This window comes from Scophthalmus maximus, chromosome 8 (assembly GCF_022379125.1).
Source record: "Scophthalmus maximus strain ysfricsl-2021 chromosome 8, ASM2237912v1, whole genome shotgun sequence".
In the NCBI taxonomy this organism is placed as follows: domain Eukaryota; kingdom Metazoa; phylum Chordata; class Actinopteri; order Pleuronectiformes; family Scophthalmidae; genus Scophthalmus; species Scophthalmus maximus.
The window spans coordinates 17,017,202-17,044,902 of record NC_061522.1 but is presented as its reverse complement, the minus strand read 5'-3'; the positions used below and the strand labels follow the sequence as shown (position 1 = coordinate 17,044,902).

General features: G+C 42.3%; 2 protein-coding genes across 7 annotated transcripts; both read left to right on the top strand.

Moving 5' to 3' along the window:
• The first annotated feature begins 17 nt into the window (after window positions 1-17).
• Window positions 18-7,902, top strand: LOC118312359. Its single transcript, XM_047333907.1, has 12 exons — window positions 18-199; window positions 773-1,084; window positions 1,318-1,359; window positions 1,446-1,553; window positions 2,290-2,642; window positions 4,417-4,492; window positions 5,222-5,545; window positions 5,668-5,988; window positions 6,517-6,618; window positions 6,755-6,841; window positions 7,120-7,178; window positions 7,272-7,902. Exons 1-12 carry the CDS (start codon window positions 151-153, stop codon window positions 7,560-7,562), a joined length of 2,124 nt encoding a protein of 707 aa, XP_047189863.1. The 5' UTR covers window positions 18-150; the 3' UTR covers window positions 7,563-7,902.
• A 1,279-nt stretch (window positions 7,903-9,181) lies between these two features.
• Window positions 9,182-27,306, top strand: LOC118311914 (dynamin-2). 6 transcript variants are annotated; one of them, XM_047333634.1, is made up of 20 exons: window positions 9,184-9,638; window positions 12,220-12,293; window positions 12,535-12,684; window positions 12,796-12,999; window positions 14,060-14,158; window positions 15,225-15,385; window positions 15,651-15,793; window positions 15,877-16,012; window positions 16,580-16,647; window positions 17,003-17,141; window positions 19,304-19,390; window positions 19,560-19,630; window positions 20,490-20,544; window positions 22,508-22,618; window positions 22,842-22,951; window positions 23,041-23,152; window positions 23,861-24,028; window positions 24,172-24,398; window positions 24,995-25,249; window positions 27,026-27,306. In XM_047333634.1, the coding sequence occupies exons 1-20, from the start codon at window positions 9,478-9,480 to the stop codon at window positions 27,063-27,065; spliced, it is 2,571 nt and encodes an 856-aa protein (XP_047189590.1). In that variant the 5' UTR covers window positions 9,184-9,477; the 3' UTR covers window positions 27,066-27,306. The 6 variants fall into 6 exon arrangements, with proteins under 6 accessions (XP_047189591.1, XP_047189590.1, XP_035491952.1 ...); XM_035636059.2 differs by lacking the exons at window positions 17,003-17,141; window positions 27,026-27,306 and adding exons at window positions 18,119-18,257; window positions 25,463-26,509; XM_035636058.2 differs by lacking the exons at window positions 17,003-17,141; window positions 27,026-27,306 and adding exons at window positions 18,119-18,257; window positions 25,460-26,509.
• Window positions 27,307-27,701: the final 395 nt, after the last annotated feature.

The window sequence follows — 27,701 nt, the reverse complement described above, 5'->3', positions numbered from 1 at the left end:
AGAGGAAGCTGCCTAAACATAGGAAGTGCAAGAACAAAGAGGAACCTGTTACAAACCTAGAGTTGCCATTCATTTGGAGAGTGTTTCTAAGGCATACAATTAGGTTTGAGATTAGAAAAGGCAAAGGAAAGTGACAAAGACTCAAATTGTATGAGTAGTATGGACAGGACTTTCCTCATTTTGGTCTTTCTTGCGGGAGGTAAGTTTACTGAGATTTACACTTTAGTGCCTGTCTCTCTTCCTCTTTTAGAAAGAGAGTGTGTTTGGTGTATTTGCAATTGTGACACTTATTCAGTGGGCACACTCACAATCTTTCCACTCACAAAAAATATAAGTAAGAGAGTGCACCTTCAAACCAGCTTTTCTCAACCACAAAAAGAAAAAAAGAAACCAAATTAAGGATTAAAAATTATTAAATGTAAGAAATAAATTTCTAGTCATTTTTCAGACTTTTCTAACATCTGCTTTTTGTGTGAAATTATATATATATATATATATTTATTTATTTATATGTTTACCATATTTATATGTTAACCTCTAAGGGCCTCTAGAAATATTGAAACAAAACAATCCAAACAGAATAAAAGGCCCAAAAAAATCAATCTTAATATGAAAGCTTGAAGGGTTAAGAATAACTACTTTTCAGATCTAGGTCTATCAAGTTGATTGTTATGAGAGATTTCAGAAAAAGTTCAGTAAAAGTCAACAGCCAGCTGAAGGTCGACTGAATGAAGATCTGACTTATGTTGCCTGTTGTCTGTGTCTTGTGCAGGATTGTGGGAGACTGAAGCTGTGTCAGTAACAGGAAAGCTGTGGGGAGACATCACAATTAAATGCTCTCACAGCAATGCAATTTCCAATGTCAAATATTTCTGCAAGGGAGCGTGTACAAATGAAGACGTCCTCATAAATAGCAGAGAAAAGACAAAATATCCAAAGGGGAAATACAGTATAATAGACAAAGGAAACACATTCTCCGTGACCATCTCCAGACTGACAGTGGATGATGCAGGAAGTTACTGGTGTGGAATAGACAGAGTCGGTTTGGACACATATAATAAAGTAGTCCTCACAGTCATCGAGGGTGAGTTGATTCCATGACTCAAACCTTTATTGCATTTCCTTTCCACCAAAACATGAGCAACGTTTCACAACAGCTTCTGTTTCAGACGGATGTTCTCCTTTTCTCACCAGAGAGGGGTGATGACAGGAAAGAAACCAGACACCAACCAGAAGGAAGACAAAGTGTGACTCACACAAGAAAAGGAACGAAATAAACATAATTCTGCCCCCCCCCCCCCCCCCTTTTTTTTTCAGAAGACAACGACACGTCAGAAGAGGCAAATGCAACATTGCCAGGTAAGTCAATGTCTGGAGGTGTGTAGATATGCGTGTGAGTGATTTACTGTGTCATCACTGAGACATGATGTCGTCTCGTTCTCCAGAGAAGCTGGTGTATATCGGAGCCAGTCTCGGGGCGGTAGTGCTGGCTCTGGCAGTGGTGCTGCTAATATTCTTCAGACATCGAAACAAAGACGCCAACACATCTTCTGGTATGAAACAAACAGGCTCACTTGGAGAGTATTTACAAAATATAATGGCAATGTCATGTACCCACGTTAGAAAAACGTCCAGAATCACCACAACACCCAGAGACCCCAGCAATGACCTAGGAACACCCAGGCCTGGACGCTATGACAACCACCTAATGATGCTCCAACCACTGTCTCAGACAGCAATAGCAACCAATGAGCAACCACATAGGAACATTCTAGCAACCACAACAAACAAGCACACGGGGATGTACTACAAGAACAACATACAGGGGCATGATTTCAATTACTTTACATGCTGCTGAGTAGTCTCATTTATTGTAATACATCATAATTCATTATATTCATTGTTTGACTCTGTTAAGTAATTGTACATTGGAGAAGAATAACGTCAAACAGAAATAACTAAGGATCCCAGCCTGTCCTGGGAGAGCGCTCCATCTTTTGTCTTGCTGGTCCTCTGGTTTCTTTTCATTTTCCCAGTTAAAAATACTTTTGTGGAAGTTTTCCCTTATTTGAATTAAGCAAAGATAGTGTCTGGACAGATTGTAACCTTGACAATTTTGTGAAAAATGTGTGGGCTAAATAAAGGACCTTTTTCTGTTTGAAACAAAACGTTGTTGAAGGACATAATGCAAAAACAGTAATGACATTTCAATGGGTAGGTCCTGACATATTTTTCTATCAATGCATTTGATGTATGTACTGATGTGTTGCATCATCACTCTCCACACAGGAAAGAACCATAACACGATCTACGCATCACCGTCCAGTTTGAAACAAAACGCAAAGCACAGCACTTCCTCTTCAGCAGCTAATGAGGACGACGACACGGATGAGACCAAGACTGACGGTAACTTTGGCTTGTCGGCGGATCAGCACCAAGACACCAGCAGGGACCACGCAGACAACTGTTACTTCAGCGGCGCCATTTCGTCAGAGCCACAGAACCAACCAGACGACCTCTTTTACACCACTGTCAGCCTCAACACACACACACACCGCAGCAGTGTCACACCTCGACCTGCCGTGGTCACATACTCCACCGTTACACACATATCAACGGATGAACCAGTTATCTACTGTAATGTGTGAACATTTTTCACAGTCGTGTGAGGTATAATCAAAATTTGTTATGTAGTTAGGGACAGCGCTAACCAGTACATCACAGTGACACCCTATAACATGTCCAGTAGATTTTATATAGATTTTCTTCTCTATGTATTTTTTATTTTCCATCAGCATCTGTTTGTGGTTATGGTGAAGAAGTGAAACATGTTAGCACCCACTATACATACACCCACTGTACACACACCCACACACACACACACACAGGCTCAATGAGATGGGAACTGAGAATGTGATACGAGCATAGAGGTGAGATAAGCGTTGCAGTAATGTTTTTGTTTTTTTAAAGAATGGATACCATAGGTTGAATTTAAACTTAGTGGATCAATACCTGATAAAGTGCTGAAAAACTAGTATATACTAAAATAAACGGAAGGTGGGAGAGAATTGGAAAAAGGTTATTTTCAGTATCGGTCTATTCTCTGGTGAGCATTGACCACAACACGTTCCAGCATTTAAACTATGTCCCTTCAGTGATTTAAATCCTCTATTACACTAATGAAAATATTTGGTCCTTTAAAAGCCATGTTAAATAAAGTGAAGAGTTGAATCTCAGCTGCTTTGTTTGGGGAATATCTGAGTCTTGGCCCTTGAAAAAATGGGATTAAAATTCCAATACAATAAAATAAAAAATGAAGAAATGTCTTGATCAATGTGCCATCTGGTGGTCAGCCTTTAGAGTAAAGGCAGGTTTATAGTATATACACATTACCTTTTGAACATATGCAATCAATTTACTCAATTTACTCAATTTACATAAGACCAAGAACATAGGAACGGCACATAAGATCACAATGAAGAGAAAGTAGAAATTATTTTAAGAATAGATAGAATAGAATATACTATAAATATACTTAAAATCAAAATATGCACAAAAGGGTGTCAGTGTAGTTGAAAGGAAAATCAAACATGAAAATATGACATGTTTATAAATCCACATTGAAATCATCGATAAAATATTCTGTTTGTAACTCAAAGTACTGCAGGTACTGGGTACAAATTGAATTTTACAAAATTTTAACTTCAGGTATGTTAGATATAGATATGTTATATCAGATATTCTAATGTTGACTGTACTCAACGATCACATTTAGTAATCAAGCACCTTTTTATGTCAATCTAGCATTTCACATACATGTACTAGGTAGATCAATGTTTATCTAAATCAAATGTGAGGTGGAAAAAAACTTCATTTGGTGAAAACAATTCTTTACTTCCTGTTTTGTATTTCTGTCTGACATTCAAAATTGGCTTTCATTTGATATTAAGAGTGAGTTAGATAGTGAGTTAATGACTACTTAGTTACCAGGACACGATCAAATCTTTAAACCCTGAATTTCAATTGTTGAAGAGCCACGTCTTTTTCCCCTCCATTTCTATTTGTTTCACTATCTCTCAGCACAAAAAGACCCACATCCTCATTTCTAGATGCAAATGTTTCAAATCATCATGTACTAAGTGAACGCTGGCAGAGAGGGGATAAAGCAGGAAGATAAGAGTAAAGTGCACCAATGTCATGACAAATGACTGAGAAGAAATTGAGCTTCATTTTTGACCTTTTTAGAATCAAAGTATTGTACGTTGGAGAAAAGCTGAACTGAGACAATGACAATGTCACTGAAAATCGCCATCTACCTAATGACAGGTAACATTACTCTACTGTTTGTGTCTTTGATGAGGGTGAAATTCATTCTGGCTAAAAACCTCTTGACTGATCTGATGAAATAACCTTTTCTTGCTTTTTCTTATGACAGCCACTGTGAGTTTACTGTCTCGGACAGTAACTGAAGTAGTACATTTCAACAACAAATGTAAGTACGATAAAGATGAAAAGCATCATCATCATCATCAAAAAAAAAAAAAACTTTTTCAAAGAGACATGCTTGAAAAGAAAATTAGGTTTTTGTACTTGTGTTTTTATATTCACTGTAGATCAGAGGAAACTGATATCCTGTTTCCTGTCTCTAAATTCATCTGTCAACCACAGTTACTTTGCAATCTATAGTTCTGCATAAAAATCATGTAATCAGCTGAAATATGATGCATAGTTACAGATTACACTATACTTTGTGTACCATGCTACTTTTAATGAATAATAATGTTAAATTAAATGCCTTGAAAACTTTTTAAAAATGTGTAAATCTGTGAGTGAGGATGTTCGATGATCATTTTATTAATTACACAGTGGGGTTTTCTGTGTCTGTGTGTCTCAACATTTGGATAAATTTGTGATGACAGCCTTTGGATTGTGTGATCAAACCACGCTCACATAGTCCTGACAGAGCAGATTACAAAAAAAATGAGTGTTAAATTCTTTCACCCACAGCCATAATCCTGCATAATGAGGGCTTTTCATATACTTTACATATTGGATTTGAATGGATGATTTTTATATGTACAGTAACGGGGCATATGAACATTAAAAATAATCATCTGAATACTTTGTCTACCATTGACAAAGACAGTTTTCACTTGTGGGACCACAAGTGAAAAGGTCCACACTTCAGTTCACGCCCACTCATGCTCCAACTCTCCGGCAGGTGTCGGAGCACCGGTGTGGCAGACGGCACATCTCGGAGGCTCTGTCACCATCAACTGCACATACCCCAGAGAGGAAGAAGGCCCAATCAAATACTTCTGCAGACAAAATGAGGACGTTCAGTGCAAAACTTTGATAGAAGCACACACTTCAGGTTACACAAAACTATCCAGGTTTTCTTTGAAGGACCATGAAGAGCAGGGAGTCTACACTGTGACAATGTCCATGCTGACCAGGGACGATGCTGGACGATACCGCTGTGCTCTGCAAACAGTTAAAGACAATGCCATGAAATATTTAACTGAGATCCATCTCCATATTTTCAGTAAGTATTGTGTCTCCTTTCAATCATCACGTTTCCAAACTAACCAACATAACACAATCCTTTACACATAAAAACTTGTTTCTTCAATTGGAAGAAAAGTGGTTGCTTTGTCCTTTTTTCAGACAGAGATGACAAAACACAAACAATAAAGCCCAACGATCGGAAAACTGCAAAAATGATGTGTCACTATCCAGAGAGCCATGTGAACAATACCAAACACCTGTGCAAGGGGGAGAATCCTTTCAACTGTTCGGAGTTAATACACACAGAAGAAGGTGAAATAGATGCGACTGAAGGCAGGCTTTATATAAGGGACAGCAAAAGATCGAAATATTTCTACGTGAACATCAACAATCTGAGAACAAGCGACTCTGGAACGTACTGGTGCAGCTTTGGAAGAGGACGGTGCAATGATGGATACACCAGAACCGACCTTTTTGTAGGTGAGCACACTGAGAACATGAGTATCATACACTGCAACACAAGGACGGCTTGATTATTTCCCTCTTATGCACCAGGTGACATGAAATGATTTGATCAAAACATGAACTGTATGTGCTGGAGTTACGCTGGAGTGTTTCAGTCTTCTCCCATTGAGAGTAAACACACTCGGTTTATGTAATTTTACAAACTTTAACAGATAGGAGAGAATTTTCTTTGTGCCGACCAGATGCAACATTTGAGTTGTAATCTGGAAGATTTTAGTCCTGTTAGAAGTGGCGACACCTCTGGTCACCCTGGCAACTGCAGATGCATTTTGATAATGCAGCCAAAACTGCTGCTTTTTCAGAAATGCAAAAGAATGACAACCAGTGTTTCCACTGGAAACGCGTCGTGCTCTGCTGCAAATGACAGAGACAAACTACCTGCATGAAAAACGTGTGTGTGCGTGTTTCCCTTGCAGTTAAGTTTGCTTCTACCATCCTTCGCATCACTGACCTTGTGGCTTCTAACTTACCCTCCACCCACAGCGGACAGAACCAAGATCAGAGGTCCTCCAACTCAGCCGACCGCAGCCTCACCATCCCCGACATCCCCACCAGCAACCCTCCACGTCGGCCATTCGAACTCTGGTGACCTCATCACTGACAAACAGCTGCTGTTCAGACCTGCCTTCATACACAATTCTCCTGAGAACGTCACATGAAAACTGACTTCAAACTGACTTCATGTTATTTTTCAGCTGTTTCTACTGTCTCTTGGTTGCAGGCATGCTTGGCGTTACAGTGGTGTGTCTGGCCTTGTTAGTGATAGTTGTGGTTGTGCTGTACAGACACAAACTCACCAGGACACAAGGTGAGGGCATAAACCCTATAAATATACAGACACATACTTTTCATATGTATTTGCAAAATTGTTGTCCTTGTCTTTAATTCTCTTTTTCATATCACAGTGATTTAATTATGGGTAATTTACAAAACAGTGATTATTGAGTGACTGAATTAAGGAGGCAAACATCTTCCAGTCCGAAATGAAAAGCTTAACTTGCGCATGATTTTGACTGTGAGGAGCAACTCTGAATTCAGAAAGAGACAAAACAATCCTCTTGTTTACATCTATACAATTTGTCTTAGCATGTTGTGCTTCAGGGGGATGGTCAGAGCAGAGCAAAGACGCTGGACAAAACACAGAGGTGCGTTTATATCTGTGTTCGTGAGGTCTTTTTTTAAAGAATGTGGAGCAACTGCATCGGTCACATCTGTCACTCCTCTTCTCCTTCCTCCAGGAAAACCACAGAAATCACAAATATGAGGAGGTACAGGGTCGGAACCAGGAGGCGAGCTCGGGAGGCGCGCTGTCTTCTGTTTATGCCCTGATCAACTGTCCCGCCGACCAGCTCCACTATGCCAGCGTCAATTTCCTGAAGGACTCTGTCACAGTCTCGACGGACGGAAATGCACGAGCCGACACTGGTACAAACGTCTCCTCGCTCTGCGTCTACTCCTCTGTCGGTGGGACTCCGGAAGGCACCCGTCCTCCTACTCTCTCCTCAGTCTCAAGGCCTGGGGAACCGTGATTCCGTCAGTGTGTGGATGTTGGGATGTCCATTAACAGTGGAACACGCAGTGAAGGATTTACATTTTTTTAAGACAAATGTTTGCTGGCTTAAATTCATGACATAGTTCGCTAACATTTTGAGCCCTGCTGTCTGACACAATTTAGAGTGTATTGTAAAAATGCTATGATTATTATTAATTCTGCCATCCATATTTTTAGTCAGTCATTCTCAGAAAATAGGTGCTTGCTGTATATTGTATCTGTAAGAATAAGAATAGCCTTAACTTTGTCCTGTATTTCAGTTTCCAGAGATGTTAAATTTCACTGTCTAATTAGATATTAAAAGTTATTGAAACCTCTTCACAGTACCTGTACGATCAGCTGGTTAATAAACCACGGAAACAAATTTCAATACACTTAGTGTATTGAAAGTTTCAGATCAAGCAACACTTGTATTCTGCGCAACTTCTGAAATATATATCCATGTGTACATACGCAGTTTCAGTTATGCGACTAAAGCATTCCCAGTTGATTGAGGCACGTTCAGTTGACGCTCGTGTGAGATGAACTGTAATAATTTTGTTTGGAAGATTATTATCAAGTAGATAAGTACGGTGTATTAATAAGATGAGAGTCATTTCTTGTGTCTTGTTTCGCTCTGCAGCATCCTCTTGTGGCAGATTCAGACATCAGGCAGGCATTTGCTAGAGTTTCTATAGTTTTCACAGCTCTCATAACTAGGTTCCTTGGCAGCCACTGTGCCTTCCACCTGATATGACTTACAGTACGTGTTATTCGTTTGTTTAATTGTTCAAAAACGGCCATGCGACTTCATGGGAAATTAAATAATGAAAGATTCATAACTGGTGCTGCTGGTGTATTATCAGAAATACAGATGCAGAGGGCGCTCACACTGTTCCTCCTCAGTGTGAAGGGAATTAAACTATCAAACCATGTCCCATAAAATACATGAAAGTAAAACACGTACACAATAAAATTCTTAATTAAGATGAAAGAAATAGGATAGGTGGGAAAGTAATTCTGAGAATTAACCATTACGGAAAAGGGTTTTAAAAAGTATAACATTCAGAGAATAAAGTAAAAAATTTGAATTTAGGAAACGGGTCGTAATGTTCTAACAGTCAAGTCAAGGTTTTACACCTTTTATTTGTCCTATAATAATTAGTTATTTCCTGACTCACACATGGTGAGGCACATATTTTGTCTTTTAATTTAATTAATTGTATGTATTCACCACCACCGCTGCGGCATGTAATGTCTCTCCCAGTAAATCTATTTATCTTATTGTGAGGGGGGGAAAAAACATATTATAGAATAACTTTTACAAGGCTACAATGATATTTAGTGCAGAGGCCCACAAATACATTACCACAGTCAAACATTCACAATATGGAAACTTCTAAGTAGAACTCAAGCTTCACATACTTAAAAGGTAAAGATATCAACCAGGTAGGCGACACGAGTTTAAATGCGTTGAGGCTGCATTGACTTTTTTCCTACTTTGCCAAAGTGCAAATCCATAGAGGAACACTTGGGACATGTAACCGACGCGTGCACTGACGGACTCCCCAGCGGACCAATGGCCGCGCAGAGTGACGCTCGAGGCGGAGCCACAACCTCCGGCGGAGGCTGGCTGTCGCCTGACCGGATGATGACAGAAGAAGTTTTTCGGTCTAATGTCTCTACTTTTACTATGCAATCTGCAAGAGTGTGACCTCGCCGCGGCTGTCGGGGCTCTGGGATCTTGACCTCGCCGTGTTTCGATCGACCCAACTCGCGCAGACTCGTTGCAGGCGCCTGTGCCATCTGGGAAGTTCGGGTTGGTTGGCTGTCGGAGCGATCCTTGGGTTCGCGTAGTTGACCGGGGGAGGAGAGCAGGACAGAGCCCGGGTTGGACGGACCGAGTCGCCGCAATGGGAAACCGGGGGATGGAAGACCTCATTCCCCTCATCAACAAGCTCCAGGACGCGTTCAGCTCCATCGGCCAGAGCTGCAACTTGGACCTGCCGCAGATAGCGGTCGTCGGCGGCCAGAGCGCAGGGAAGAGCTCCGTGTTGGAGAATTTCGTTGGCAGGTTGGACTGTTAATGTGTTTCCTATGATTAATCTGATACAGCCAGCGTGTCTATTTCAGTGAGTTGTATTGTGTCCTCTTTTTTTTAAGAGATCAGGCTTTTGCGTAAAAGTCGCCAACTAAGCACTCGGTTACGCGCTCTGCGGGTCGGTGCCTCCCAGTTCCTACTGGTTTTTTTTTTTCCCCTCCTTCTAACGGATTCTTTCCATTTTGGAGCTGAGCTATTCACGGTCTAAAATTACGCACTTTACGCAAGAAAAACAGCTGTTGAACGTGAGACAAAAAAAACTGGAGGAACGGGTTTACGTGTTTTAAATGTGGATCTAGCCTTAAGGTCCACATCCCGGATCTATGCAGTTAAAAATGGAATATTGTCAGCACGTAATGCTTCATATTAGGCTCATATCCTGTCAAACATTTACAAAGGGTGTTTTTCAAACGTCTTTATGGGCCTCATATTTCACAGGTCTTGTCAATGTTTTACCCTCAAGGGTGAGACATAAAAAGGTCGTTGATATGATTGATGAGGTCGTTGTCAGATGAACGATTTGGAGAGTTGCACTGGAAATTTACTATAAATGAAAATGGAGTCTGCACTCCCCAGCATGCAAACACTTTTCTCTGTGAGGCTGATGAATGAGTTCCAAGGAATTTCAGCGAGCACTTGTGGATCCTCCTTGATGACAAATAGCAGAAAAAGCAACATTAATGCCACATGCTTGGCTCCGTCTGCCCGGTCGGTTTCAAACTAACAATGTGCGTCAGAACATATCACACAGAGTTTAGGATGTAATCGGTTCACGAGAAAAGGGAAGGGGAAGAAGGAATGGCTGTGGTGTCGCCGCAGCAAAGGCCTAATCTACAGACGATAGCAGCGGGAGACTTGTGTCTCTGAAGGTGGCCACAAACTAGATCACGTCGACATGTGAGAATGATTTCATTTGTTGTCCACGAGATAGGGGAATTTGGATTAGGCCGCCATGTCTCCGTTTTTTCCCTGTTGGCTTTTGTCTCCGAGTCCCAAGCAGTGGCTGGGGGAGACAGTAGGGGCATTGATGTGTTTGTGCAGGGGTCGTCAGTGATGTCACCAGCTGCACTGTCATGTGTATATGACACACTGGGCACCACATACCCACAAAAGGGTTTTCATGATTGTGAATTAGCCCCGCCGACATGCAGAGGTGCAGCGCAGACTGTGGGAACATGTTTTCACTTTGTTTCTGTCAGTCAAGGCTGCAGAAAACATGTGCTCCGAAAAGTGATCAGTAGGGTTGAATATATGAGGGAAATTATTTGACTTTTTAATGTAATCAATGTGTTTTTTTTACTTTTACCTCTTTAGGCCTCTAAAAATTATGCAAATGAAAAAAACTGAAGAGTTTAAAATAGAAAATCAAGAGACAAGACTTACATTAAGGGGTCGTAAGCAAAGGAGACTGGGAATTGTGAATTGTGAACTGATTCACCTTAGTCTATGAAAAAAAAAGGAAAAATAATCCCCAAAAAAATCAATCTTAAAATGTCAATCACTAGTTCTGAGAGCCCAAGATGAAATGTTTGTCATTCAGAATGAACGATGTTTACATTTAAGAAGCAATAATCCAGTTTAAAAGATTGAACAATTACATGACTAAGTTGGAAACTAATTTTCTGTTGATGGATCAATCGATTAACTAACTTATTGTTTCAGCTCCGTTGATTTTTAGACTCTGACCAATATCAGACAAACAGCCCAAAGATATTTGTTCTACAATAACGGTAAACAAACAAAAAAGTAGCAAATGACTCCGTGATTTAGTTGATCAACTGTCTCGCTGGTAATCGTAGTATTTGTGATGCGGTTTCACAAAGTAACAGGAAGAGATGAGGAAAGAGGATGGGAATCATAGTTGTGTAACATCCTGACTGCTCTGTCAGCAGTGGACAACAGGCCAGGGGGGCACATATAAGTGTGTGTGTGTGTGTGTGTGTGTGTGTGTGTGTGTGTGTGTGTGTGTGTGTGTGTGTGTGTGTGTGTGGCCTTCTTACCTTAAGCTTAAAACTCGCCTTTGCCACTGACCTGCCAAACACAGACAGGCAGACACAGACATATTCGCATGGCTCGTCGGAGAGATGTGTAGCCAGTGACCTGGAAATGATCACAATTCTATTGAACAGGAGTTTTCCATTCTCATGAGCGTGTATGTAACGAGAAGGGGAAACGGAGGGAGAGGTCTCTCTCTCTCTCTCTCTCTCTCTCTCTCTCTGCACTATATATAATGGATCGGGTTGTAAGTCAATCTTGGGCTTGTATGAATAATGCAGCCGCTCAGTTAGAGGCCTGCATATGTATTTAATGGTTGTAGTAGTAGACATAATTTTGAAAATGAAATCTCTTTTTGTTTTTCATTTATATTTATTTGCAAGAAGCATCATGTTGTAGAAATTCATCACGGGTCAGTCAGTGCCCCGACTGCTCTTTAAAATTGAATTTGACCTAATGTAGTGACATCGCCAAATGTCTGTATGTTTGTCAACATCCTGTATTGTACAGTATGTATGTTATGCATGTGTGTTAAACTTTACCTCTGTCTTTCCCTCAGGGACTTTTTGCCCAGAGGCTCTGGCATCGTCACCCGTCGTCCTCTGATCCTCCAGCTGGTTAACAGTGTCGCAGGCAAGTTGCATGCAAGAGTTTGCACTCTTGAATCCAGGCTTTTCAAGAAATCGAGTCAGATGCATGTAGCCAGAATCAGCAGTCGCAACCACTACACACACACACACACAAAAAAGAATTAGTTTATGCCACAAGCAATAGGAAAAGTTTGTTTTGGCAATATTGTAGGACGATTATTTGCCAGCTTTTATCTCCTGTTAACCCCTTACCCTCTGTCCCGTCTCTCATTTACACCATGCAGAGTATGCGGAGTTCCTGCACTGTAAGGGCCGCAAGTTTGTGGACTTTGATGAAGTCCGTATGGAGATTGAAGCAGAGACCGAGCGTCTTACTGGATCCAACAAGGGCATCTCCCCCATCCCCATCAACCTCCGTGTTTACTCCCCAAATGGTAACACACACACATACACAAACAACTCGTGTTGTGGTCGAGCGAGTTCTCAACCCCTGTCTAACTGAATCCTTCTTTCCTTCTCGTCGACCCGTCGTCGTCGTCCCTCAGTGCTGAACTTGACCCTCATCGACCTGCCGGGGATGACCAAAGTGGCCGTGGGGGACCAGCCTCAGGACATCGAGCACCAGATCAGAGACATGCTGCTGCAGTTCATCACCAAGGAGAGCTGTCTGATCCTCGCCGTCACTCCGGCCAACACTGACCTGGCCAACTCTGACGCCCTCAAGATAGCCAAGGAGGTGGACCCTCAGGGTAAGAGCAGGAGTGGGCGTTTGGAGGATCATGTGGATCTGTATGTCTTTTTATACCCTTTTTTTTTTTTAAATCTTGTATGTTTCTTTGCTGTAATTCGACACTATACCAGTGAATCTTCACTGTGTCCTGCAGCCATTAGTTCTCTTCTTCTTGCTATTAATCTTTGGCTCAGTGCAGGTGCCGGCTCATCAGAATAATTAACAGTTACATTATTAATAGACTTCCGGGTATGTGTTGAATAAGATTAGCAGAGATATATAATTAAATGTAATCATCTTTGCCTTTCATCCCATTTTGTTAATCCAGAGGATCCTATTAACCTTTTTCAAGATACGGGCTTACTACATACTGTATATCTGCTGCTGACAGAGTTTAGAAGTTTTAATAAATCATCACAGCACAAAGGGAGTTTAACTTACATCCACCTTAAGGGTAACTTGTAACTTGTGGTTTCAGAAATTGACTTTATACACATTGTTCACCACTTAATATATATATTTAGTTTGTTGCTGGCATACAAGCACTCGGGACGCTGTGCTAGTGTGCTAATGGTAAACCATGAACTTCTCTTCTTATCATCACTGAAAAATGTGAGTTCAGTCAGGCAACATTTCAAATGTTCATTGACGCAGCAGAACAGAGTTACAGTTTGGCATTTTGGCTCCGACCTCAACATTCCCTCCAGATATGATTACATACAGATAACAGGGAGTATCCCCCCCCCCCAAGCCTGCAGGTGGATGCCTGGGTGGTGGTGGGGCTGAAACAACAGGCAGCAATACTGCTGAAGGGCACCAGAGGAATTGACAGGCTAATGGAGAGACAGGAAATATTTGCAGCTTACATAACATCTCCAGATTGGGATGGTGTGCATGGTGGAGGATTAAAGAGAGTTGAGTAGAGCACAAGTTGCGAGCCTCACAAGCATCTCTCCATTTATTCAAATTGAACCAACTAAATTGTTTCATTAAACTATCCGTGTAAACTCTAAAACCCCTTCCCCACCCATGTGTGAATATTAGAACATCAGTATTACCCGTGACACATTTCTCTTTAGGTCTGCGGACTATTGGTGTGATCACTAAACTGGACCTGATGGACGAAGGGACAGACGCACGAGACATCCTGGAAAACAAACTACTGCCACTGCGCAGAGGTGAGTCCACACACACATTTTAAATTCTGTTTTTAAAGGTGACATATCATGCTCATATGCAGGTTTATACTTTTAATTTGGGTGACCACTTGAAAAGGCTTATATGCTCTAATGTTCAGAGAAGGCATCAGTGCTCTCACACTGCCCATTCCTGCAGCTCATCTTTTCCCCCTCTGTCTAAAACGCCTGGATTTCATTAACTCCCCCCTTCAGATAAACCCGTAGTCTGCTCTGATTGGGCGGCTGGCCTAGTCTGTTGTGATTGGTCTACCAATTTCAAAATGTGTAGGAAATGTCATACGCCTGTTCATCAGAAAAGTTGAGGTTCTCAGATTGCAGGCGGGGCTACCCCCAAAAGAGTCCAACTGTGACATCAGAGTGGGAGAGAAATCTGAACCAGTTGTTCAGAGCCAGGCTGTGGGGTTTAGACAGGCACCACAGATACACATATTTATGTGCACAAACGCTGAAAAAGTGTTTTTTGCACAATATGTCACCTTTAAACCAATCGCTTTATAAAATGGTCAAAAAGTTACAGAAATAGTTATTCTACATTTACGTGTGGACTAAAGTGTGTTTTTTTTGGCGAGCCTGCCAATGAACCACTGACAGTTTTATAAAGAGGTCCACAGCTGCTGGTTATCACTATCACAGACACACAGTCATATCACAACACACTGATATTTACCACCAAGGACTGGCACTCAGATATTTTATCAGACACTCACACATACAACACAACTGTCAGTGACATATTATTTGATGTGTTTGTTCTGTGCATTGGCTTTAAAATGTAACAGTTACAGTAATGACATTGATTGTCAGTTAATTGATACGTCTTACACATATACATCCCGAATTTTAGGAGAAAAAAAGTTATTAAGTTAAAGTTATTATGACAAAAAAATTGTATTTAATATTGACTCTACTCGGTTTGCTGCTCTCAGGCCTGTACGGAAGCTGCTTTCACTCATTGCATGGTTTGGGGCGTTTTGCTGTTGGACTATTCTTCAGCATGGTTATTTATTTTGGTATTTTGATATTTTTTTTCTGTATTTTTCTTAAGGTTACATTGGGGTGGTGAACCGCAGTCAAAAAGACATTGATGGGAAGAAAGACATCCGGGCTGCTTTGGCTGCTGAGAGGAAATTTTTCCTGTCCCATCCCGCATACAGACACATTGCAGAACGCATGGGCACACAACACCTGCAGAAGACCCTCAACCAGGTGAGACACACAGCGTATGTCATGTGGATTCACTCTACTGTATGTGGAAAAGCTCACAGGGTATCACAGGGTACATACATATGTTTCTAAAAGGAAAATCTTCGGGATATGAATATTTCAATTTGTGCATCAAATGTGTTGTCTCATATGCAGAGATCTGCTGCACTGGACTTAGTTGCATTCTCTAGTTTAAAGTACAGATGATTTAACTCAAGATTTAATATCAAAACACACTTTTCTTTAATTACTTTTCATTTTCCTCCAGCAACTTACCAACCACATCCGCGACACGTTGCCAGGGTTACGCAGCAAGCTGCAAAGCCAGCTCTTATCGCTGGAGAAAGAGGTGGAGGAGTACAAGAACTTCCGCCCTGACGACCCCACACGCAAGACCAAGGCCTTACTTCAGTCAGTAGCTACACAGATTCTGGCACACTAACACATTGTCGCAGGATGTTTGGCATTTCCCTTATACTGTGTACACGCTACAGGATGGTGCAGCAGTTTGGTGTTGACTTTGAGAAGTGCATCGAGGGCTCTGGGGATCAGGTGGACACTTCCAACCTGTCCGGTGGAGCGAAGATCAACCGCATCTTTCATGAACGCTTCCCCTTCGAGCTGGTGAAGGTGACTATCGTTATGATTCACTATTTACATTATGATTGTTATGTTTTAGGGATTTAATTTATGATCTTAAAGTCACACATTTCTATATTTGTAATTTAATTTGTCAAGGATTTTCTCTCTATTATTTTCCTATTAACTCAAATAACTGATTTGTTATAGTTGGGTTAATGTTGTGCTCTGAGAGGGTTTTGTGTTTACAGTTCTGATGTAGCAATCTGTATAATACGGGTGCCATACTGTATTATTATTATACTGTAGCTATGTTGCCTATTTTCGCATTACTCCAATACCAAGAGGGGACACAAATCCACAGATAACTCCTCTTGTCTGGCTTTGTGTGTGAGTGTGCTTGACTCAAAAACAGAGCACTCGGAAAATGCAGACCCCACCTATATGCTGTTTCATTAAAAACTTGCATTCCCATCTCCATATGACCCAGATGTGTATTTTGCCTCCAAAATGTCAGGTTTTATAATATAGGACTCAAAATGATGTTTTGCCCTAAATTTTGTGATACCATGGCTGAGGTAGATAAATCTTTTCTCTGTTTTTCATTCTGTGTCTCAGATGGAGTTTGACGAGAAGGAGCTGAGGAAAGAGATCAGTTATGCCATCAAGAACATCCACGGAGTGAGGCAAGTTGTCTACTGATCTGTCTGTCCGCTCCTTTGTTTGTGTCAATTCAGCCTCGTAAAGACCGTCAGTCTTCTCTGTCCTCTGGTGTCAGGGTCTGTCCTGTTTTTCCATGTCTCCGTTAAGATTGCTGGTCATTCTGTCTGTCTTTGCTTTCTTCTATATCTGACTCCAGTCCAATTTGCTCATTGGATGTATGTCTGTCCTCCACTTCCTCTTCCACTCCTCCCCACCTGGTCTTCCTCAGTGTCCGTCTACTCATGCCTTCCCTGTCTTGGAGCCTGTCTCACACTTTTCCTGTGTGTCCCCCTCTCCCGCTCCATGTCTCCATGTCCGTCTTGTCTGTATGTCCTTCAGGACAGGCCTGTTCACCCCAGACCTGGCGTTTGAGGCCATAGTGAAAAAGCAGATCATTAAGCTGAAAGAGCCCTGTCTGAAATGCATCGACCTGGTCATCCAGGAGCTCATCAACACAGTCAGACAGTGCACCAATAAGGTACCACTGCATGGTCTCCTGCCTGGCTGCCACACCCGTACATACACACCACAGAGGCTGGCCCACTTCATGTACATTCGTGTAAAGCCACAGTTATGGGTGGATTGAAATCTTAGGTGAATGAATTCAAACAAGAGTGCTTCATTTCTCTTTCACAGCACTGCTTTCAAGTTTGCTTGTACGACTAACAGTGCTGTAGATATAGCTGAGTGTCCTGGCTGCGCTGGGGTGTTGTCAGAGGCAGACGGGCTGTTACACACTCATGTGCAAGTTCATTGCAAAACAAGCTGCAGGTTTTGGGCTACAGCTCAAACAAGGGTCGACATAGTTGTGCGATCAGGCTTAATGAGGCTTTCCTCAGGCCCGGTGTTGTTTTAAGCGAAATGCTAAAAGCAGCGTAACCTGCGGGTGTTCATCAGGTGTATTGTTAACCATCTTTGTCAAGCGTCTGCTATTCAGCTCTGAACACGGGAAGACAAAAGTGTTGCAGGAGTTGAAATTATTTAACCAGATGATGGCGTTAGAGGACAAGGGAAAGGACCAACCAAATCACGAGGACACATCTGCCGCGAGTTGTGTGTCAACAACTGTTTGCTAGATTTAACATTCCAAATGCCGTTGAGATCTTTCATTATGGATTCAAAGAGTCACACTCTTTTTAACAAAAAAGCTGCAGGCTGACTCTTACCATCCACACGGACACGAAGCAGGACCTGCAGCTTGTTTCTTTGCTGAACATGAAGTTGAACTAACCCAATGCTTTTTTTCTTTTTCTTTGTCATACTCCTCATCTTCATCTTTCCTTTCCCTCTTACAACTCTTATCTGTTTCCACCATCTTGCAACCTATCCCATCCAACTTGGAGGTCCGTTTTTCGACCACCGTTCCCCTTTGCCTCACCATGGCCCACCGCCATGCGACACCGCCTCCTCCTCCTCCTTCCATTAAACTCCAACTCCAATGATGCCTCACCACAGGACAGGCCTGTTCACCCCCGACCTGGCGTTTGAGGCTATAGTGAAAAAGCAGGTCATTAAGCTGAAAGACCCCTGTCTGAAATGCGTCGACCTCGTCGTCACCGAGCTTGTCGCCCTGATCAGGAAGTGCACAGAAAAGGTAAACAGGAACAGCGGAGAGACAGATTTTAATGAACGGATGAATAGAGACAGAAGCTGTTTTCAGACACGTACATTTTCCAGAATTTTTACTAGGGGGCTGGCAGGAAAAGATCCGTATAATGTCTGGAGAAAAACACATTTCATGCAGAAAAGTTCAGGAGAACGTCTGGACCTCAAGTGCATGTCTGAAAGCAGCTATGACAGAAAGAGAAAGTAGTGAAGGGGAAAACAAATGCAAGCAAAGAGCAAAAGATTGATAGAGAGCAGTCAAAGAAAGGAAAAGATTAACACAAATATGAAATGAACTAACTTGTCTCTGTCTGGTGTTGTCGATCGTTGCCCCTCTCGCTGCTTTAATGCCTCGCTCAACGCCCACCACACCCAGTGTCCCCCCCCTGAATCACAAACCTGGGAGACTTTCCCCACTCTGATCCTGGACCCACTCACCCCATCAGCACTGAGACCTGTGATATAACAACCCCTCACCAACCCCCACTCCCGCACTAAGAAATTTGGCTGATTAGAAACCGTGGCTGTTTTTCACCCCGTCTTGTCAAAGGATATTTGTATGTATGTTTCCTGTGATACACCCTTTACCCAGTGACCCCAATAATAAAACCCCGACAGGACTCCACCAGACCACACCCAGTCTTCACCTCTCTCTGGACTTTAACCTTTTCTCCTAAATCCTCCCTGATTCGCTGAGAGACTCTCTTAACGTCTTGAGATGACAATATGCTAACTCTGATTTTAATTCACCATTACTTCACACATTTAGATCCTATGTCAACATCTACAACTGGCAATGAAACCTCAAGCTGATTACGGAACTCACTAGTGCATGCCCTCCTCACGTGGTGTGTCAAATGTCTCGCCTAATATTGTTTTATATGAACTGCATATTTACTGTCAGTGGTCGGGCTGTAACTGCTTGTGTGGATACACACAGTGCGTTTATGGTGTAGTGTAAGCCTGCGTACAGTAGGTTTGTGTCCTTCAGTCACGGTGCCTGCAGTAGTGTATGTGCGTGTGTCCACTGTACAGCTGGGCTCGTACCCACGGCTAAGAGAAGAGACGGAGAGAATCGTCACCACCTACGTCAGAGAGCGAGACAGCAAAACGAAAGACCAGGTGTGTGTGTTTGTGTGTGTGTGTGTGTGTGTGTGTGTGTGTGCATGCGTGCGTGTGTGTGTGGGTGTGTGTGTGCGTGTGCGTGCGTGTGTGTGTGTGTGAGAGATGCAGTACCTGTACAGTTGTTTTTTTGTGTGTACAAAACATCTTGTCGTGTTTCGGCCGTCAGGTGCTGCTGTTGATTGACATAGAGCTCTCCTACATCAACACTAACCATGAGGACTTCATTGGATTTGCCAAGTAAGACATGGCTGCCCTTATTGATTTATTGAGTTTCACTAGGAAAAACAGAGATGGACGTCCGTGTAAAAGTATTCCCATGCCCTTTAACGTGAGTCTGCTAATGCATAGGGAATCAAGGGAAAAAAATCAAATGTTGGGTCAGTAAATGTTTCTAAAAAATGTTTTTGTAGTTCTTGAAAGGAATTAGACTTCAGTGAAATAACTAGAAAGGGTCGACAAACTGGAATCACTGTCAGTGTGTCCTGACTGATGGTGGGTAACAGTATATCATCGATGAAGTGCTCTCTGGTGGCCAAACTATGTAATTACATTACTGTTTCTGAATTGTCTCATAAATATCCTCTGTATTTCTGTGTCGCAGTATATCTTCACTAATCGAATATCCTTCTCTTACCAGCACTTCAAAATTCCTGAGAAGGCCAGAATTTGTGGAATCATTTAATCAGTCCACCTTTACAACATCTCCACAATTAGATCATTAACCGCCTCAGTGACTCTGGGTGCAGAAAAACCCATGAAGGCCAGTGTGTCACTGTACAAGACTGTATAAGTCGTAGAGCTGAAACAATTAGGGAATAGATTTATCCTTTTGAGTCACTTTTCAAGTGAGGATGCCAGAATGTGTTCCAGTCCCTCATTTGTCTGTGTTTTTGATTGGGCAGATTAAAGAAATTGTAGACATCACGTTGGGCTTTAAGAAGCTCTGACGGGCATGTTATAGGCTAAACAAGTAAACGAGGAAATATTGAGCAGAAGAATGAATAATGAAAATAAGAATTAGTTGTAGCCCCTGGTGAAATTGTAACTATATAAACTATATCATGTGGTTTTATATTTCTGTATCTCGCTCCTGTAGTGCCCAGCAAAGGACCTCCACTAACGCTACCAAGAAGAGAGTCATGCCCAATCAGGTAATTAAACCTGAGTATCCGCTGCATTCTCCTGCTATTCTGTTTGATTTCTTGTTCTCTCTGTCGTTCTGTCTCAGCCCACCATCATTGGTGCCCTGCGTTGCTTCACATTTACATACTCTTGTCTGTGCCCCTCTTCTCTCCTCTCGTCATTTCCCTTTCCTCTGTCTCCTCTGCTGTTCCTCCTTTTTTCATGACCCAGGGAGAGATTCTTGTAAGTACTGTACCCAATGCAAATCCACTTGTCACTTCCTCTTTGGGTGGGTGGGGCGGGGAGTCAACGGTCAGTCAGACCATGACGAGGAAGAGAATTGCGCTGCTCGAGAAGCACAGGGAAGTGAAAGAGTCGTGCTGATGGATGTATTATGAGAACCAGATACCATGTTCCAAGTAGTGGTAAAACTGTGGCTCTTCTTTCCAATGCACGTTTTTTCCCTCATTGTGTTTCTCTGTTCTTCCGCCCGCTATCTTTCCTTCTCTCATTGACTTTGCTCTGAGATGATGTCACATAAAAATATATATATATATTTTAGGCTCTGAGAAAGTTTGACAAATATTAAGCATTTATGGTTAAGAATTCACAATACAGAGAGTAATAGTCCACCATCTCTGCATGCACATGTCTGTTGCTGGACCTGTTAGTGCCCTCAGGCCTCAGCTCAGACATCCACTGGGACTGATTGGTTTTATAATACTGTGTGTATATAATACTTTTTTTTTTTTTTAGTTAATTGATAGGTAAATTTATATGCCTTTAAGTCAACTTCTTGTTTGACTGATAATGTCATCATTTCATGTCTCAGTTAGGATGATTCCATTCATATTAGTCTCTGATGTTGTCCTGGTTTTAACCTCAATTCTGTTATATTGGTGGTAGCGGGGGCTTTGGATACAGTTTGCAAATCAATGTTTTTCAGAAAAATACATATATGAAATTGTTTGTCATTTATTTATATAATAACTAGAATAACATTTGTCTGGTAGCTTGTAGAGCTTAATTGATTATGTGAAATATATATTTTATTTTTTTTAAAGAGAGACATTTAGAGTCCTGGGCAATTTATAGTCTCCAATCAGCCTCATCTACATGTCTCAAATCTTAAAAAATATCCTGGAAAAGTTTTTTTTTTCTTTAGAGAGAGAGAAAACATCCTGATTCCTCTGTCCTTCTGACAATTGGACCGTTTGAATGTCTTTGTATCCGAACTAAGATATGAAAAAACATTTCTTGATGAGGCTGTACAGCTGCTCTTTAACTTTGAGTGTGGACAAACGCGTATGAATACGTAAGATCATGTTTTGCATCACGATAAACCTTACAGCCTAAAACTTGACTTACCTTCTCTTGTGTTAAAGCTGCGGCCTTCATTTTCCCCTGAATGTCCCACTGAGATGCTAGAGCTCGATGTGTCCAGAAGAAGAGGTGTTTCCTGTGCGGCTTTCGCTTCTTCTCATTGTGGATCTCGCTGTCGTCTGAAAAACACAAAATAACATTTATTCCTTCAGCTGTCTGCCTCCGGCAGAGGTGCACCTGATGTGGTGGCATCCAGATCTCTGCGAGGCCGACTCTCCACTTCTATAAAACTTTCAGACTAGAGTGCTGCATACTGTATGTCTGCTCATTATCCCCGTGTGTCTCTTTCCCTTTGTCTGTCAGTCTTGCCACGAGAGGGATGCAGAGAAGGTGACTTTTCATCGAAGCCTGTCATCATTTGTTTTTCTCTCTCTACGTTTGTGTTGTGTTTGCTGCCACAGATACTGTACGGCAGTTGTTTTTTAATGACACTGCGACTTGAGTTGCTGCTGTGCGGGTTTGATTGTTTATGTGACATGTCTTTGAACATGTCCACTCTATATTTTGGGTAACTTTTTTTCCCTTATTGTTCTGTTTGCTTGCTATAGATCCACAATATTCCTCTGGTGGGTTGTGTGGTTTAGTCAACTGTTGGACTGTCATGTGCAGGTGATCCGCAGAGGCTGGCTCACCATCAACATCAGCATCATGAAGGGAGGATCCAAGGACTACTGGTTCGTCCTGACTGCCGAGTCTCTCTCCTGGTATAAAGATGAGGAGGTAAGGCTGCCTACGGGACAGCAAAAGCACAGAAATACATGTTTTAAAGACATTTGGTCCATTTTGTGTGGTGACTATGTAAGACTGCAGTAAAACACTGTAACGGCAGCGTGAAACCTTAGTTATTGTACACTTAAATAAAACTTTTGAAGATGCACTGTTATGCTGGTGTGAGTGAGTTGGTTTATTCACAATTGTTTATCACTATGCCGTGATTTATCAGGAGAAGGAGAAGAAGTACATGCTGCCTCTGGATAACCTGAAGCTGAGAGACGTGGAGAAAGGCTTCATGTCTAGCAAACAAGTGTTTGCCATCTTCAACACAGAACAGAGGTGCGGATTCTACCTTCTCCTACACCAACAGTGTCCACAGCATCTGTTTAAAATCTCCGGTTAATGGTCTGTGCGTGTGTGTCTGACAGGAATGTGTATAAGGACCTGCGTCAGATTGAGCTGGCGTGTGACACTCAGGAGGACGTGGACAGCTGGAAGGCTTCGTTCCTCAGAGCTGGTGTTTACCCAGAGAAGGACCAGGTACACAAGAGTGTGTTCACGATTTAAAGGGGCAGTGAGCGATTTTCGGAGAAAGGTTGTTTGTTGCCGATTCGTCGACTGCACTGGTCGAGGCCCGAACCCGCAGCCTTGGGTATGGCACACCAAAACCCCTGAGTGGTGGCGCTTGTCGCTAGCACGTGTCTTAAGGTGTCAAGGAGTGATGTTGTTTTTCTATTTACAAAGCCAGGGCTGTGCCAAACATTCGGATTTGTCTTTTCGGCGAGCACACAGAAGCGGCGGCTAGCAGCCCGTGAGGAAATATTCGCTGAGTTTTACAAAAAGTGTAGTGGATTAAAATCGCTTGCTGCCCCTTTAAATGCTATAGGTCCAGCATTTTAAGAAAGACCGGTGTTTCCAATTGTTTTCACTTTCCTCAAAAAGATTTGTGGTAAAAAAAATACTGGCATAGAGTGGATGGACGGAAAAACCAGGTATGGCGGGGGCCCATTCTCGCCTTGTTAGAAAAATAGAGAAAAAATAATCCTGGATCCGTCCATTTCTGTGGAACCGCTTCATATTTAATGAATTCTTCCTTGGTTAATGTCCCACCCCCCGCAAAACTTCATGGAAATCTGTTCTGTTGTTTTTAGCCAAATCCTGCTCACTAACAAACAGACAAACAAACAATGAAACATTGCCATCAAATTGCTACATCCTCTCGTTTTCCTCTGTCTCTGTCCCTCCAAGCCTGAGAACGAAGATGCGATGGTTCCCAGCGACACAGTTTCCATGGACCCTCAGCTGGAACGGCAAGTGGAGACCATCCGCAACCTCGTGGACTCCTACATCGGCATCGTCAACAAGTCCATCAGAGACCTCATGCCCAAGACCATAATGCACCTCATGATCAACAGTGTACGTGCGCCGCTTTATCTTGCTCAACTTCCAGATCTTGAGATGCATGATGAATGAGAGCCATTCATCAGTAATATAGCTCAGTCTGTCATCCTAACTTGATTAATCACCCCTCCGTTCCTTTTCCCTCTCCCATCCTTCAGGCGAAGGACTTCATCCACTCTGAGCTGCTGGCCTACCTGTACTCAGCAGGAGACCAGGGCAGTTTGATGGAGGAGTCAGCGGAGCAGGCTCAGAGGAGAGATGAGATGCTGAGGATGTACCACGCTCTGAAAGAAGCCCTGGTCTTAATCGGAGACATAAGCACCACCACTGTCTCCACCCCAGTGCCTCCGCCAGTGGATGACGGCTGGATACCCAAGGAGCCAAGGTAACAAACCTGAAGAAAAATGTTGAAAAACTGCAGGAATGCACAAATACTGGGGTGGGTGTGAAAATAAATGTTCTTGCCATAATGTTTGTAATATAAATGTAATGGTTGACTTTAAAAAAAATAAATATATATATATATATTCTTATAAAATGTATTTTTCAAAACCACAGAGATGTTCCTAATAATGTATGTAACTATAACGCAGTATAAAAAAAATAGGGATGCAATTCCTTTCAGGCGTTTTGTTGCAAAATGTTCAAGTATGTAGTCTGTCTTTATTAAACGGACCCTATTATTCAATATATCCAGCAGGGGTTTTGCCTTATCATTTCCCAAAGTCTGAATACTACTTCGGCTGTTACTTATTTCTTTGAAACGACTCAGCGTTGAGTGTAGTCACACAAATCCACTAGGCAGGGAAACTTAAGGATGGTTCACGCAGAGTTGAGCAGATTATAATATCAGAGCACGTCTGCTTGTATCCAGGCTTCTTTAGTTGAACAGTTTAATCTCAATAACAAATTTAATGGAATACATACCTCGTGTTCAAATGTAATTCTCTACTATACTCTAATTCGGTCCCTCTTTTGCAGTCCTCCTCCCGCAACCCGCCCTGCCTCAGCAGCAGCTCCCCCTCCCAGCCGACCCCTGGGTGTGAGGGGGCCCGCCTCGGGTCCTCCGCCCGCCCTCAACCCCTCACCAGCATTTGGAGCACCGCCTGTGCCTTCGCGCCCCGGCCCTCCACCGGGGCAAGCAGCTTACGCAGGCGACCCCAACTCGGGTTCTGTGCCTCTTGTCCCATCACGGCCGGCCCGTGTGCCTCCGGCCCTGCCGCCGGGAATTCCCAGGTAGGACCCTTCATGTACTGAGCACATATACACAATCGAATTCTACTCGTGGGGCTTTGGCGTCGCTGGTGAAGGGTTGTTCAGTACGGTTTGACTTTTGGTGGTTTGGGAATGGTTGGTGCATGATGACTTTCTCATGATATTTTGCCTTGCATGTTTTATCCTTCCCTCCCTCCCTCCCCCTCCTCTCTCTCACCTCTCTTCCTGCAGCAGAAGACCCCCAGCTGCTCCCAACCGACCTACTGTCATACGTCCTTCAGAGCCCTCCCTGCTTGACTAGAATCTCTCTCTCACACACACACACACACACACACACACACACACACACACACACACACACACACACACACACACACACACACACACACACACACACACACACACACACACACACACACACACACACACACACACACACACACACACACACACACACATCTTTGTGTTTACACACTTATATTTCCGGATGCTGTTTCAGTCTGTGCATTTCAGATGCATTGTTTATGTATTTTTGTAACTTTTTGTGTAGGTTTTTAGTTTTTTTAACAAAGAAAACAATGACATTTTCTTCTTTAACTATTATGAAAAGGGATACATTTGATGATTTTATTGACTTTAAGATCATGAACCAAGTAGGTCATCTTGAATTTTTGTTTCATTTAAAATTACATGCATCTTAAAACAATGTATAATTCATAACTTCTTTATATAATGGTAAAGAAACATATTTAGAAGTAATTTTACATGGTAATGTTTTGTCAGTAATCTCACACACTAAGCACCTCATTAAGTTTGCAGCACTTTCTGATTACGTCATTTTGTGTTTTTGGTGGATCTTCAAAGTCAGCCTTCAAATGAGCTTATTAAAATATGACTGACTGAAGGTAATTCTGTGCCTCAACTTACTTACTATATTGAGCTTTTTTTCATGTATGGATAGAGCTTAGCATTTCTCCTTTGTGGACCAATTAAACCTGAGATGCAGGAGCAAGGAGGTTGGGGGGGGGGGGTCTCTGCAGCAGTGGGATGTCTTATGGGTCTTTACTGATAATTATACTGTAGATGGCCTTGCCCGGCCAAACATCCTCCGACAGTTACCTCCCACAACTCGGTGATAGTGCCTTGAGCACAAATAAATTTATCTCTTAAGAAAGAACCGTCTTAAAAAACCATAGTGATAAAAACTATAATGAAAGGAAAAAGGGCCTCTTTCTCAGAGGGTGTATAAAGTGATGGACTGAATAAAAGCACGGAAAAAGGTGTGGCCTCTGGTGCTTCTTCTTGGCGTTTGATGTTCTTTGCTTCATTTGATTCTTCATGTCTTTGGTGGTGTTTCCCCCCTCATTTCTCGTTTCTTTGTCTATTTACCGTTTCATGCTCAAACCATAAACATAACCGCACACGTGAAATGTCCAGTGTGTAGTTCAGACCACGGCCGTCTGATTTGCACAGCAGTCAAACAGAGCGCGCCGAGCAGAACAAGAAGGTTTCACTCTTCTGTGTGCAGAATGGCATGACCTCCCGTCCTTGGTGTACGATGGAGCCGTGTATCACCATGGTAACCGCGGTTGCCAGTGGCAACAGAGAGTAAAGATAGTGTTACACATTGCTTTTGCTTTGTTCGTAGATGCACAGGGATGAATGAAGGTATGCATCCCCACTCCTTTGTTTTCCCTCCTCCATTTGCCAGCTGTGCGTTACTGCTCTGCTCATGATAAGAAACTATACCTGACAATCTTCACAACCTTTTCTTCTTTTCATGGTCTTCTCACGCAGGCGACCTCCACATGCCCCATCTCGTCCCAACCACTGGTGAAGGAAGCAGATGCTGCTCATTCTCGCTTGGACTCAGTGACAATGGAAGTTCGGGTGCACGAAAAAGCCTCAGTTGTCTGGAGCTGTTACCACATCACAACTTGGGAGTTAAACATTTATGGAAGGGAAATATGCAGAAATGATGGGTATAAATTATGACAGTAGCTGGAAAGCATTGTACACAATGTAAAAATGTCTTGACACAATAAAAATACTGGTGATCTCTCCAGGTATGGGTTTAAGTCACCGTGCACAGTAGTTTTAGCATTAAATTTCCACTATATTAATCATCATGTTCTTCTCTTTGTCTGCAACTACTCAAAATACTTTCTAATCAGCTTAGATCCTCACTTGAAATGTCTGTGAACCCAGAGGAACTGAAATGAAGTGGAAGAAAAATCTGCATCTTGACACGAACTTGGCAAAAAGTATTTTCCACATACCGTATACAGTTAGGTATGTTGTTATATTCAATGCTAGATGGGACTCTGTCTCACACTGAACCTTTACAACAACTTCAACTGAATGTCACACAATATCAAAGTTGTTTTGTAAAAGGTCATATTAAGTGTTTGATAAGGTCAGACATCCAGGAGATCGATATCTGCAAAAATAAACTGCTTCTTTATAAGCGGGT